The sequence below is a fragment of the Apostichopus japonicus genome, chromosome 1 (genome assembly GCF_037975245.1).
Source record: "Apostichopus japonicus isolate 1M-3 chromosome 1, ASM3797524v1, whole genome shotgun sequence".
NCBI classification, from domain to species: Eukaryota; Metazoa; Echinodermata; class Holothuroidea; order Aspidochirotida; family Stichopodidae; genus Apostichopus; species Apostichopus japonicus.
In genome coordinates, this window is record NC_092561.1 from 9,932,487 (window position 1) to 9,946,804 (window position 14,318).

Consider the following 14,318-nt stretch of genomic DNA (forward strand, 5'->3'; position numbering starts at 1 on the left):
ACTTGGTTGGAGAAAATGAAAAAAATACCAGATATTTCCGAAACCGAACACAACACACATAGGCGTAGGATGCGGGTGGGGGGGGGGGGCTACTGAAAGAAAAATAAATTGCAATGATGTAGCCAAAGGAAATGAATCTCCTTGATAATTAAAATTTTAGAATTTGACATAATTTGACCTCCATGCTTTTACTACATCTACATAAGATATTTCGTTGTTTACATTAGCATCCCGCTTGATACTGCGCAATTTCCACGGACCGTACGGTACACGATGGCATGCGATAATAACCGATGCTGCATATATGATATTGACTTTAATATATAGAACGCACGCGGAGCACGCGAAAAACTTTAGGTTATATTTTTCGGGCAAGTCGTTACAGCCCCCCAAATCAAATTTGGTTCCTATGACTACACGCACATCGACAGTTTTACGAGCTGTTCAACCTGGACCGGCAATTTTCATGCTCACTGATATGATGTGATATCTGCTGTTTGCTTTACAAATTCGAACAGGCGAGTAGCGAATAATTTGCCAAGGGACAGGCGAAGCCTGTAGGCAAAGTACGCGCAGCGCCACCACGAGTTGGCGCGAAGCGTACAAGAAAATGTTTGCCGAAAATGCCTCCCAGATCGTTGGAAATGACCCTTGCCATGCCTTCTGAGTTGCATCTAAGCATTTTCTTTTTTTAAATTACTAGCGATATCATAAAAAAATACATACTCATGGGGGGGGGGTGGCGTTCGCACCCTTCCCGAAATGCGTCATGTTCCCCGACGACTCGGTCGAGTTCGAGACCAGCCACAGTTGGTTTCATAGCACAATTGTTTAAGGCGTCCATACAAACACGCGCGTTATGATAGACCATATATAGTATATATATATATATATATATAGATACATTAGTGAGAGAGGATAAATGGAAACGCCAAAAATAGGGTTGGGGTAGGTAGAGGTGCATGCCCCTTCCGAAATCCTCGATCCGTCACTGGCTACCCGGCCATGTGTATATAATAGGGATCAGCGCTGTAATTATGTCACCGTTCCCCTTTCTCTTCCCTTGGCGTTTTTTTCTTTTACTCTCTCCTTTTCTCCTTTTTTCTCTCTTTCTTCTTTTTTCCCCTTCCTTCCTCTCCTCCTCCTCTTTTTCCCCCTCTTTTTCCCTTTTTTCTTCTCTTTTTTTCTCTCCTCTTTTTCTTACCCGGGGGGCGCGCGCCCCCAACGCCCCCCTGGATACGCGCCTGCATACCTGGGTGACATAGGATGAATTCTTTTGTCGCTCCCAGTCTAAATAGTTCAAGGTAGTTCCTCCACTATAGACGTTGCTCACCAGTCACCTGTATGGCAAGCCGTTTTATCATTAAATTTACTCCCTAATTTTGCTTAAGTAACATGCATCCTACTTAAGTGAAATTCAATTCCACTTAGAATTGAATTTTACTTACGTCGAATTGAAAATGCAGATTCCACTAAGTAAAATAGAACATTTGTATTCTCTTTAAGTGGAATTCTATTTCACTTAAGCGAATACATTTGACTTAAGTCGAAGACTATTTCACTTCAGTTGAATTGAATTCGACTTAAGTAGAAAAGGCCTATATTTAATCCATATATATCGTTATATGAATTCGCCAAGCAGGCACATTTCTTAGCTCAAAATACTCTTTTAAATATGAATAAATTAATCGCTTCAAGTTAAATTTCGATATAAAAAATAACCCTGGTTTGTCAACGTAAGTACCAATTCGTAACAATTTGAACATTTTCCTGCTGCTGAATTAATTAGCGAAAAACTCCTATACCCCTACTATTCCCCCCCCCCAACCAGCCCCCCCCCCTTCCTCACTATACTGACATTTATACACGAACAATATTATACGCAAGAGACGAGAGTTTTTTACTTAATTAATTAATACTTTATTTTGCATTCACGTACATAATGCATTGATAATGTTTATTTCACATTGACGCACGTTTCAGGTGAACTTAATGATCATACGGCATTTACGAAAGATCACTCCCATGATGCGCTTGGTCATGCAGTAATAACTACCGGTTCATAAATAGCAGATTGAGCTCTCAAATTTTTCTCTCCGTAATCAACGGCGGGTCAAACCTTCCGCTAAATTATAGGTTGCACTGCAACACATATGAGTCTGGATCAGTTGTTATAGATCGGAAGAAACACGCTATTGTTCATAAATTCCTTTGTCTTTCAGAGCAGACAAGCAAAGATTATTTCCCACCATGCAATTCACTCAGTCATCACATTATACCAAAGGATTGAGTCAATTATCTCAAAATCTCTCTCTCTCTTTATCCGTTTGATCACGTAGGATCAAAACTTGTGCTCAAGAATCAGCTGCACCGTAGCACTGCGCGCCTGGATCAGTGGTGATCGATCCCGAAGAACCACGTTATTGTTCATAATTACCTATGTCTTTCAGAGATAATAAGTAAAGATTATTTCCCATCATGCATTGCAATCAGCCATTACACAATGCCAAAGGATTGAGTCAATTATCTCAAAATCTCTCTCTCTCTCTTTCTCGGTTTGATCCACAGAGGATCCGAACTTGTGCTCTGCCATCAGCTGCATTGCAGCACTGTGTGTCTGGATCAGATGTTATAGATCCCGAAGAACCACTCTCTTGTTCATAATTCCGATTATTTCCCATCATGCATTCCACTCAGCAATTGCATAATACCAAAAGATTGAGTCAATTTTCTCAAAATCTCCCTCTCTCTCTTTCTCTGAGTCAATTTTCTCAAAATCTCTCTCTCTCTTTCTCTGTTTGATCCGTGGAGGATCCAAACTTGTACTCAGGCATTAGCTGCATTGCAGCACTGTGTGACTGGATCAGTTGCTATAGATCCTGCAGAACCTCTCTCTTGTTCATAAATTCCGTTTTCTTTCAGAGCAGACAAGCAAAGATTATTTCCCACCATGCAATGCACTCAGCCATTGCATGATACTAAAGGATTGAGTCAATGATCTCAAAATCTCTCTCTCTCTTTCTCTGTGTGATCATGATCCAACCTTGTGCTCAGCCATCAGCTGCATTGCAGCACTGTGTGTCTGCATCTGTTGTTATAGATCCTGAAGAACCACTCTTTTCTTTGAGAACAGACAAGCAAAGATTATTTCCCATCACGCATTTCACTCATCAATTGCATAATGCCAAGGATTGAGTCAATTTTCTCAAAATCTCTCTCTATTTCTCTGTGATCCACGTAGGATCCAAGCAAGTGAAATTTTATTTCAGATATCTGAAATTGAATTCGAGATTTCTAAAATAGATTTCGAGATATCTGAAATTTTATTTCAGATATCTGAAATTGAATTTGAGATATCTGAAATTGAATTCGAGATATCCGAAATTGAATTCGAGATATCTGAAATTCTATTTCAGATATCTGAAATTGAATTTCAGATACCTAAAATTGAATTCGAGATATTTGAAATTGAATTTCAGATATCTGAATTTATAATTCGAGATATCTGAAATTGAATTCGAGATATCTGAAATTGAATTCGAGATATCTGAAATGCATATGTAGAACTACAGGTGGCTGCCATCGTTGCGTCGACGTATGGGTGGTATTGAATCTAGCTTGCTTGCTGGCTAACATTAGGCCTAATATACATAATATGCATATAATTAAGTAGTTGTGGAATTAATTCGAGATATCTGAAATTCTATTTCAGATATCTGAAATTGAATTCGAGATATCTGAAATTCTATTTCAGATATCTGAAATTGAATTCGAGATATCTGAAATTATATTTCAGATATGTGAAATTGAATTCGAGATATATGAAATTTTATTTCAGATATCGGAAATTGAATTCGAGATATCTGAAATTGAATTCGAGATATCTGAAATTCTATTTCAGATATCTGAAATTGAATTCGAGATATCTGAAAATGAATTCGAGATGTCTCAATTATTTGTAGATATCTGAAATAAATTGGAGATATCTGAAATTTAATTTGAGATATCTGAAATTATTTCAAGATATCTGAAATTCCTTATTAAATGTTAAAACGGCTTTCCATACGCCCGTCTCCTTCGTCGCTTAGCATATATATACAGCGCCCGATTTTGTATCGCGCTGTGGCATATCTCAAGGTAAATCTAACATGCGCACCAGTTTCTTGGCAGGTGCGTATCCAGGGGGGCGTTGGGGGCGCGCGCCCCCCGGGTAAGGAAAAGAGGAGAGAAAAAAAGAGAAGAAAAAAGGGAAAAGGAGGGGGAAAAAAGAAAAGGAGGAGAGAAAGGAAGGGAAAAGAAAAAGAAAAGAAGGAGAGAAAAAGTAGTCCTAAATTCGGTTACAAGTTGTTCTCTAGTTATTTATACATTTTTACAGAGGTGCCTTTCAGTAGTGTACCCTAAGGCAAAGTAATTACGTTACCTTGTTGATGAAATATTCAAAATTATTTATCGGTCGTCAACATAACAGCAGTATTAAGAAGGGAGCGCACTTATAGTAAAAAGAATAGGTAGGGCTCGAAAATGTATATATCGCTGAAAATATTCTCGAATGGAGGATCGGAGGGTGTCCTGAAGCGTGGGTTCTTGTAAAAACAAAAAAGGACTAGAAGACAACTGAACTGACTAATACCAACCTTCTCAGCTATTGTATGTTTGGAGGAGGTGGAATCAAAATATACGTGGTGTGATATGAGCTGAAGGATATAAGGAAGTACATCGGATAGAGATCTCGTTCAATAGATATATTCAGTGCCGGTATTTTACAAATCGAGTTAGTTACTTGCAAGGCAAAAACATTATGATGAATAAGTCACTTTCATCATAATCATACTTTAAGACGTTGGGGAGGCCTGTGTTTGTAAACGTACACCTCCACAAGGTACTTATTTAGATAACAGCTATCTTTTTAACTTGCAATATTAACACTAGCCGTTTTAATGATTCTTCAGAGAATAGTCTTAACAATGTTGTTTCGAGAGGAATCTGACGACATGGTAAAACATTCAAGAGGATGGACGAATTTTCATCTCAACAGAGCTGACGTTGCAGTTATTAAACCACTCAGAGAAGATGTTTTCTCCGTTGCCTCCATTGTAGTCGCCATTGAGGTTGTCATTAGTGCAAACTGAGTGACAGTTCCCGTTGTATTGGAAGCGATCGCAATAGCTGGTCATACTATGGCAGCTGTTACAAACATTACTAGCGTTGCCATGCCACCAGCCGCTTCTGTGCTTCTCGGCGCAGTGATAGTGACCACATGCGTCATTGTCTCGGTCATGCGTGCTGAATTGTTTTCCCTTGCCAAAATCGAGTTGACTACCTGCAAATAGGAAAGAAGGGGGCTCAGTTGATAAGACATGGCCGATAATGTTTGGGGAAGGTAGGTGGGGGAATAAATAAATGACTATGTAACATTGTGAACCAGGCTTCGACTTATTCAGTTTAAATTTTTAACTAGTTGTTAGAGATTGCCGAATTAATTTTTATTGTTAAATTTTTTGCTTGTTTGTTACAAAGTCGTTGATTTAAGAGGGACAATTCAATTTTAGCCATTGTAACCATTATTAAACTTGAAATTCATACACGAATAAAAATAAATAATTAAATTTCGATCAGTTTCTGTAGAAAATTGTTTTTTCCGGCTGTTTTGTCGTTGTTGATATACGTACCATTAATATAGGTCTATGTATATGGTATTATCAAAACAGTTCAATAGATATCTGTATTCAATTCGTTATATTAAAATTGGTCATTGTTATAGGACTAAATTGAGGACTGGTGTCTTTTGCATATCAAGGACAGGTTTGTTTCACTTATTATTACAGTCTGTATTCCGTGAATATAAGTTAAAAATAAAAGTTCAACTTTGTCTTCGTATGTTTGAAATAATAATCATTGTTTTAACATTCCTTCAACTCGTTAATGCTTTAGGTCTTGATAGTGTATTTATAATACCACGCAATCATGGCAATGTAGGGAAAAGGATTGTTGGGTTGTTAACTGTGTATATTAGTGTAAGCATTGCAAGCAATGCATGCCTGTCTGTAAATATTTGAGGAGAAATGTGACTAACATGTCCTTACAGGCACAGTTAAGTTTTGATATTTAACTCATAATTAGATTATCGGCAAGGTAAACGGTTGTGAAATAGAAAACAGCACTGTGATACTATGTGTGAATTTTCTGTCTGTGTGAAGGAGAATAGGACATATGTGTAAAGGAACTGTTATCTGAAATATGTATTAACCTCACAGTTCTTACTGAAGTTACCTAAAAACAAAAAGCTTAATAGCAACATGAAGGGATTAACTGGAATTAACACCAGTAAAATTCTATACATATATTTTAAGTCACTGATATTTCCAAATAATTGCTGTTGAAACAACAAGCAATATATATATATTCGATTTTCGGTACAGCTACAGAGGACTGCATATATATATATATATATATATATATATATATATATATATATATATATATAGATAGATAGATAGGTTTTTATTTTCATAGTTAACAGGAAAGCCACTTTGACTTAACCTATCAAGTAAAGCAAACTCCAAACACCAAACAAACCTGTGTTTCCACTGCTACGATCGGCGAGTTTATTCATGGTATAGTTGCTGCTTTCAGAATCTATTTGAAACTCTGGATATTCAGCATATTTAGCAGATCCGCTAGAAGTAGTGATGTCAAAGAGAAGCTTGTAGTTTCTCTGGTTCGTCAAGTAATGAAGCTTTTCATTTCCTAGCCATAAGTTCCTGCTGTCACCAAAACCTTCTTTGTACGCAGTCCAGTTTTGATAAAAACTAGTAGATCCATCAGTACGACGTTGAAACACCTGAAAAGATAGCGAGTAAATATAATAAAAGAAAGATAATGATGAGAGTCGTGAAGCATGCTAGCAGACAAACCTAATTTAAGAAACACCACACGAATATATATTTATAGAATACTATTTCAGTAAGACAATTGTAGGACTTTTCTTTTGTTTTCTTTAGGGGGTGGGCAAGTTTTTAGGATTGTCACACTCTTGCTTCCACTTAAGTTATTTTGATACACTCAATACCTGGTAAGGTATTATAAAAGTGCAACTGAACCGAAAACAAAAACTTGGACTTGCATTACCGTCTACAATAGACTTAGTCAACAAAACTCACAGAAACATACTTGAAATATTCATATTGTTTCAATCAAGACTTACGGTCCATCCTCCACCGTTTTCCATTTTGCAAGATACGTTGAATGGTAAACCAGGCCATCCAGTAGGCATGATTGTATAAACGCCATCTTGTCTATGTCCAGCGTCATAAACATCCTGACAGTCTGTATACAATGGCTCGCAAGTTTCACCGTCACCTTCGTATCCCTCATTACAATAACACTGTCGTACTTCATTCTTGACATCACACACAGCATTAGTACTACAGCTGTAGTCATCTTCACAGATCAGTCGGTTATTGCTACAGGAACACTTCTGGGTGCAGTTATCGTTAACGTATGTTTTTCCATTCTAAAACAGATCAAATGTAAAATGTTAAGTTGGAAGAAAAAAATGTTGTCAGATAAACTTCATTCTGTGATCAAATATCCATTAGAAATGTTATCTGACATTTAAATAGATGTCAACCAAACTCACCGATATAACCAAGTTGGCCTCTGTAACGAAACAGCTGCATCTACTCGCACTGATACAGTCAGTTCCATTCAGCATTAATCCAGCTTTGCAGATACAACCCGTGCTACCTAAACAGGTACTGTTACAAGCAGACTCTCCTTTGGGATCTTCACATGTTGCTTCACAAGTGCAGTTTCCATAGATCATGTTCGGAGGACACGTATATATCGAAGAACCTGCATGGAGAGCAGTTTAGCTTTTAAATATCATGATTATTATGTTTTGTTTTTTTTTTCCATGTAGTAACATCCTGATATGAACTTAACGACGGAAAGCTGATTGAGACTTTAAAGAAAGCATGTAAATTAAATCGAAATGCACATTAATTCAAAATTAATGAGATTTATCCTATTATCACATGATATGGGTAGTGCGCTTGATATGCTACGGGACCTACCTAGAGTCGTGCCTTGTGGTTCAGTAGTAACTGTAGTAGTTGGTTCCTCTGATTCTTGCATTGTCTTACCTAAATAAGGATAGTAAGGATGTTTACGAAAAAATGTAATAATGCCATAATTAATGTGATTTCTTCTATTATCACATGATATGGGTAGTGCGCTTGATATGCTACGGGACCTACCTAGAGTCGTGCCTTGTGGTTCAGTAGTAACTGTAGTAGTTGGTTCCTCTGATTCTTGCATTGTCTTACCTAAATAAGGATAGTAAGGATGTTTATGAACAATTTAATAATGCATAATTAATGTGATTTCTTCTATTATAACATGATATCAGTAGTGCGCTTGATATGCTACGGGACCTACCTAGAGTCGTACGTTGTGGTTCAGTAGTGACTGCAGTAGTTGGTTCCTTTGATTCTTGTAATGTCTTACCTAGAAAACATGATAGGAAGAATGTTTACGGACAATTTTGTATTAATAGTAACGCTGTAAAGTGGGTTCAATTAAATAAAAATAGAATTGTCTTGAATGAGGCCCCTTTCTGTTTATTTTGCACTACAGTTTGGACCATAGACATATCTTCTTTCGTAAGAAAGTGGTATAAGATGGTGGAAAATGAGAATATCATTAACAACACAAATTAATTAACGGCTAATTGATAACGTATTCCCCTCTAACCAGATAATAATAATTTTCAAATCTAGTGGTCTTATTTTCGTCATGATGTTATCTTAACATACCAAAATGAAGAAAAGCGGATGTTTAAAAAGGCTGTCCATGTAGACAGAATGTTGCTAATAATACTTAAATTGTTACATCCTACTAGCAAGTTTAATGGGGGCGATATCTCATAGACCAATAATTTATATTTGCAAACTCACCCCAGTAATAATACTGTCAATTTCTATAACGAACCAACACATACCGATATTAAATGATGTGTCTCAAACAATGGTATTTTGTATTAGTATATTTGGTTTAAATGAAAATTGAACGAGCTAAGAAGACGTCAAGTTGGAAAACCACCTAAATCACAGGCACAGGAAATTCATCAATTTTGTGGAATGTTAAACTGTTTACAATATATAAATAATAATTTGACAACATTCTGTGTTCTGTTTACTTTTTACTTACTTTTACAAGGTGAAGGTAAACAGTGGCTTCCTTTACATGGAAATTTCGCAGCAAAATCACACAATTCTATGGAAAAGAAAAAAAGAAGAAAAAAGATCAGAAACAGCTACATACACAAGCGTTAAAAATACTCAGCAACAAAAATAAATTATGATAAAAACAAGACAAGATAAGACAAGACAAAACGAAACAGACGAAACGCAAAAAAAGCAGAACAGAACAGAACAAAACAAATGCTTAAGATTTATTAAAATGGTTAAGTGTGTGGTAATGGTTATAAATATTTAATTCTTTATAAAAGAAGTAAATAAGTAAAATTTAAATAAAATTGATGGTATAGAAAACCAATATTGAATCGTCAAAACGTTAATTAAGTTACTAGTAGCAGTTCTCGTACTGCAAATCCCAGCCCATATATGTTTCTGTACATGTTGAATTGACTGTACTGAGAGTAAAGAAAATTGTCCCGGTATGCTGGCAAGTTATGTGGTAACTTTATACAACTAATCTATTTGGCAGTTTTGTGACATTGCTTCCCTGGTAAAAATACCTAGAACTAGACTAAAGTTCTTACGAAACGTATTACGTAATCAGTCAGTCCATGAAAAATAATGCACAGTGTAACGACTGCGCAAATTAAACCAAGACATGGTTATGACGGTCGGGAATATTTGAAGTCGGCAAACATTGAAGAAAAACAAAAAGGTTGATTTTTGTGACGATATTTGTTGATATTCTCTTTGGATGACTGGTGAATACATTCTCCCTTACATTGCGACACCCCCATTGACCGTTAGCCTAACCTTAGACTTAGCATTGAGTCTACGATTAATAAATCAACTTTAAACTTTAAAATACCAATATCGTACGCGAACTACAGTATACTCGGTAATATATATCTTAAAGATGAAAGGGTGATAAAACACTCACAACTCGGCCATTAGGATTGTCATATATCAATAGCCATAGGAATTATAAACAGCATATTCCTAGATACCAACTGGTGTAACTATAAAACTCCAGTTAGACATGCATAAGTTAATAAAAATATAGGTGAGCCCGCCGATGGTTTATATTTTACAATCAATTTTCTGTAATCCAGACGGGGATATATGTAGGGAGGTGTAGTTATGTTAATATTCAAGCAGCTCGAGTACTCATAAAAGTGAATTAATCTTGAAGAACCCTTGCTCGAAATTTGCTGAAAGTTGCCTTGCTCACGTTGCTCCTAATTCACAAGGTTGCCAAAATAAGCCTTTAGAAAAACTTCAAGCCTGCTGCAGTATGTCTAAGAATAATGTGATATAGAAAAGTGGAATTCTACATAGTTAATCGAACATATATATTTTTTTAAAGAACACGATGTACTTTATGTATGCCCAAACCCCTCAACCAAGACAGCCTGACAACCCCACGGGAGACTCTAAAAGACTCAACATATTGTTATTGGTAATTAGAAAGAAAACGGAATCCATTACTCTTATTATCATGTAAAAATATATACTTACTTCCGGCATCCGTCATATCGATGAGTATTAGTGCCATATGGAAAAGATGAAAAAATTTCTTTCTCTCCATTGTGTTCTAAGTTGACCGCTCTACTTGTCATTGATGTTCTCTGTAAATTTTTAAATGACCGAGTTGGATGATGTGATGTCTTTAATATAGACTAAATAACATAGTCTCAACAAATATGTACATGTATTACCATAAATCTGATTGGACGAATCGAATAAGTATCAATATCAGAGCACGAATTGTACAACGTGAAACGTACAACTGTGATTACGTCATTGACGGAAGGTCAGCTTTTGTCACTTAGGTTTACATTAGTTATCTTCATTAGAAGTAGACAATAAATCAATCTTCCAGCAATATATAACGTATACTTATATAGGAGATCAAGCTTGGCGCATAGAGACTCCCGGTCTATTCAGTAGATATATTTTCAACCGTTTCTTATTTGATTTACGTGATAACCTTTTATTTATTCCCAGCTAAAGCAGACGCGCTTTTGTTACTAGACAGGCTTTTTATGAATTCGAAAAGTAATTAAAAAAGAGGTTGAATGTTAACAAAATAACACTGAAAACGCATATGCTCGATATTTTGAAGCAATGAATGGGGTTACAATGTAAGCATTGTTATGACTCTGAATAGAGAGACTGGTTAATTACCTATCTTACAGCAGATATATTAATGATAAAATAGATTGAAGCAAATCAATAAAAAGAGAACTGACTAAAAGGATTAATGACCATTTTTCAATGAGCATCCCCTTTCTTCTTTGCACATATCACCTTCGTTCTTAAACAAATATCAGTATACCAATATAATGTAGATTGGTCCAAAAGTGGTAATAAGCTTTGAAAATGCTTATATATCAAATGACTTGTATTAATATAGTAGTGCAATGAGTATTTCACCTAGCACTGCAGTAACTGTGGATATATATCTCTATCGTTAGTTTTTTTTAGAGTTTCATTCTTCAGAAATTTCATTTGATAATGTCAGAACAAACTTAAAGACTATATCTATAACCATGAACAATCTACATATCTCAACTATCTATTTCTATAACCATGAACAATCTATATATCGCAACTTTCTATTTCTATAATAAACCTCTTTAAATACTTTGTAAATATTATTGCTATGGAGATGGAATTCTTGGGCGTGAGCCAGTGAAAGTCCGAAAGTTGGTGCTTATGTAGGTCAGGCAGGATGAAGGAAAGATAAGGGGAGATGGGGGTCAAGAGGGGTTAGAGATGTGTGTGTGTGTGTTTCTACAGTGTATGCTATATGTCCAGACTACTTGTGATATTATGTGAGAGGAAGGGAGTTCACTGTCCACTTTGACTTTGACTTGGACATTGGCCTTGTGTTGTTGTGCTGGCTGTTGGGTAAATGAAGGGTGTGGCTGAGTGAAGTGACTGCAAACTGATAGAGACCTGAGAGATTGAGTGAAGGAGTTTGGGACTGGAGTAGTGAAGGAATAAAAGTCACAGAACATTATAAATATTCACTATTCTTATCTTTGGAATTCACGCTTCCGCATGAAACTTTGCAGCTTTGTCGGGACTAAACTAACATCGATCCTCTACTCGGCAGATAATGCTAAAGTTTGTGCTATTTGAATATATTATGCCTACTGTTTTAGACTGTGGGGTATATTGTGGGGTATCTTGCTATGAGTAACTTTCAGTTAAGTGGTTATATGATTAGCCTTTCATGTGTAACATTGAAACTGAGAATATTGAGCACTTGTTTTGGAAATGTCCCGTTACAGCCTCTTTCACTTTATATGTTGAAAATTTGTTGCTTAAGAAGCAGTTCTTTTTTCAAAACAAGATATCTTTTTTGGTTATAACAACGGGAAAAGACATCCCTTCAAATTTCTCATACTTCATATGAAATACTATATTTATGATGGCAAACGAATTGAACGAAATCCAATTATCGATGAGGTTTTCTTTAAATTTAAATTCATAATTAGAACTGAAAGGTTTAACTATTTGAGAACTTGCAGATTAAGAAAACATAAAGTTACTTTCGTGGAACGCCTTTTCCTTATGTCCTGATTTATACAGTTAGGCTTTTTCGATCTGTTTGCTACTTGTACATGTTCTCGCAAAGTGTTGTTCCGTGTTATATACATATACAAAATGAAGAATAGATGTTACAAATCATATGCAAGTTTCTGATCACATTGATGATAAACGATAAATAAACGTAGGAAAAAAAGAAAAAAAGATCATTATTGTGATATCATCATCGTCATCGTCGTCATGATCATCATGATCATGATCATGATCATGATCATCATGATCATCATGATCATCATCATGATCATCATGATCATGATCATCATGATCATCATCATGATCATCATCATGATCATCATCATGATCATCATCATGATCATCATCATACTCATCATCATGATCATCATCATCATGATCATCATGATCATCATCATGATCATCATCATGATCATCATCATGAGTATCGTCGTCGTCATCGTCATCGTCATTGTCACCGTCATCGTCATCGCCATCGCCATCGCCATCGTCATCGTCATCGTCATTTTCATGTCATCCTCATCGTCATCGTCAACGTCACCGTCACCGTCATCATCATCATCGTCATCATCATCATCATCATCATCATCATCATCATCATCATCATCATCATCATCATCATCATCATCATCATCATCATCATCATCATCATCATCATCATCATCATCATCATCACGAAGTTGATCATGATCATGATCATCATGATCATTTTCACCATGATCATGATCATCATGATCATCATGATCATCATGATCGTCATGATCATGATGATGATGATCATGATGATGATGATGGTGATGATGATGATGATGATGATGATGATGATGATGATGATGATGATGATGATGATGATGATATTGATGAAGATGATGATGATGATGATGATGATGATGATGATGATGATGATGATGATGATGATGATGATGATGATCATGATCATGATCATGATGATGATCATGATGATGATGATCATGATGATGATCATGATGATGATGATGATGATGATGATGATGATGATCATAGCTATGTCTATACTGAGGCGAAAATTATTCTTTGTCTGCCCACGGCAAGGCGCTTCATTTATTTACCATTGAAGACTTTTATGACACGATAAATCTGACATTGAACCTACGATACATTTTTTTAACTCAATTGTGGGCAATATATGGTACCGGCGAAGCGTCTGTTTTACAGAAATGTCAACAGACCTGAGCAAAAAAGCCATTGCTCTATTATATTCTTTAAATAAAAAATATGAGCTTACATTACAGAAAAAGGAACAATTCACTTTTTGATATAATGGCGCTTCGTTCATAGCACACACGGTTTTTTTTTTACTTTGAACAAACGTCGTAGAATTTTCTTAACCCAATAGAGTAGTTAAATTGATATAAATCTCATAGCCTATGTATGCATAATTTTTCTTTAATTAAATGGAATATAGAATATTTACCACTCTTACAGGTATAAACATATTTTCAACAAAATGTTGGAAAGGAAATGTTTAGTGGGATGCCATCTCTTCAT

General features: G+C 35.8%; 1 protein-coding gene across 9 annotated transcripts; it reads right to left on the minus strand.

Moving 5' to 3' along the window:
• Positions 1-4,727: 4,727 nt before the first annotated feature.
• On the minus strand, positions 4,728-10,969 carry LOC139966992 (techylectin-5A-like). 9 transcript variants are annotated; one of them, XM_071970549.1, is made up of 9 exons: positions 10,719-10,967; positions 9,211-9,276; positions 8,440-8,508; positions 8,259-8,327; positions 8,076-8,144; positions 7,640-7,854; positions 7,205-7,513; positions 6,577-6,841; positions 4,728-5,320 (listed from the first exon to the last, which is right to left on the minus strand). In XM_071970549.1, exons 1-9 carry the CDS (start codon positions 10,786-10,788, stop codon positions 5,004-5,006), a joined length of 1,449 nt encoding a protein of 482 aa, XP_071826650.1. In that variant the 5' UTR covers positions 10,789-10,967; the 3' UTR covers positions 4,728-5,003. The 9 variants fall into 9 exon arrangements, with proteins under 9 accessions (XP_071826650.1, XP_071826678.1, XP_071826713.1 ...); XM_071970577.1 differs by lacking the exon at positions 8,076-8,144 and having other exon boundaries at positions 10,719-10,969; XM_071970612.1 differs by lacking the exon at positions 8,076-8,144 and having other exon boundaries at positions 8,259-8,270; positions 8,452-8,508; positions 10,719-10,966.
• Between the last annotated feature and the right edge of the window lie 3,349 nt (positions 10,970-14,318).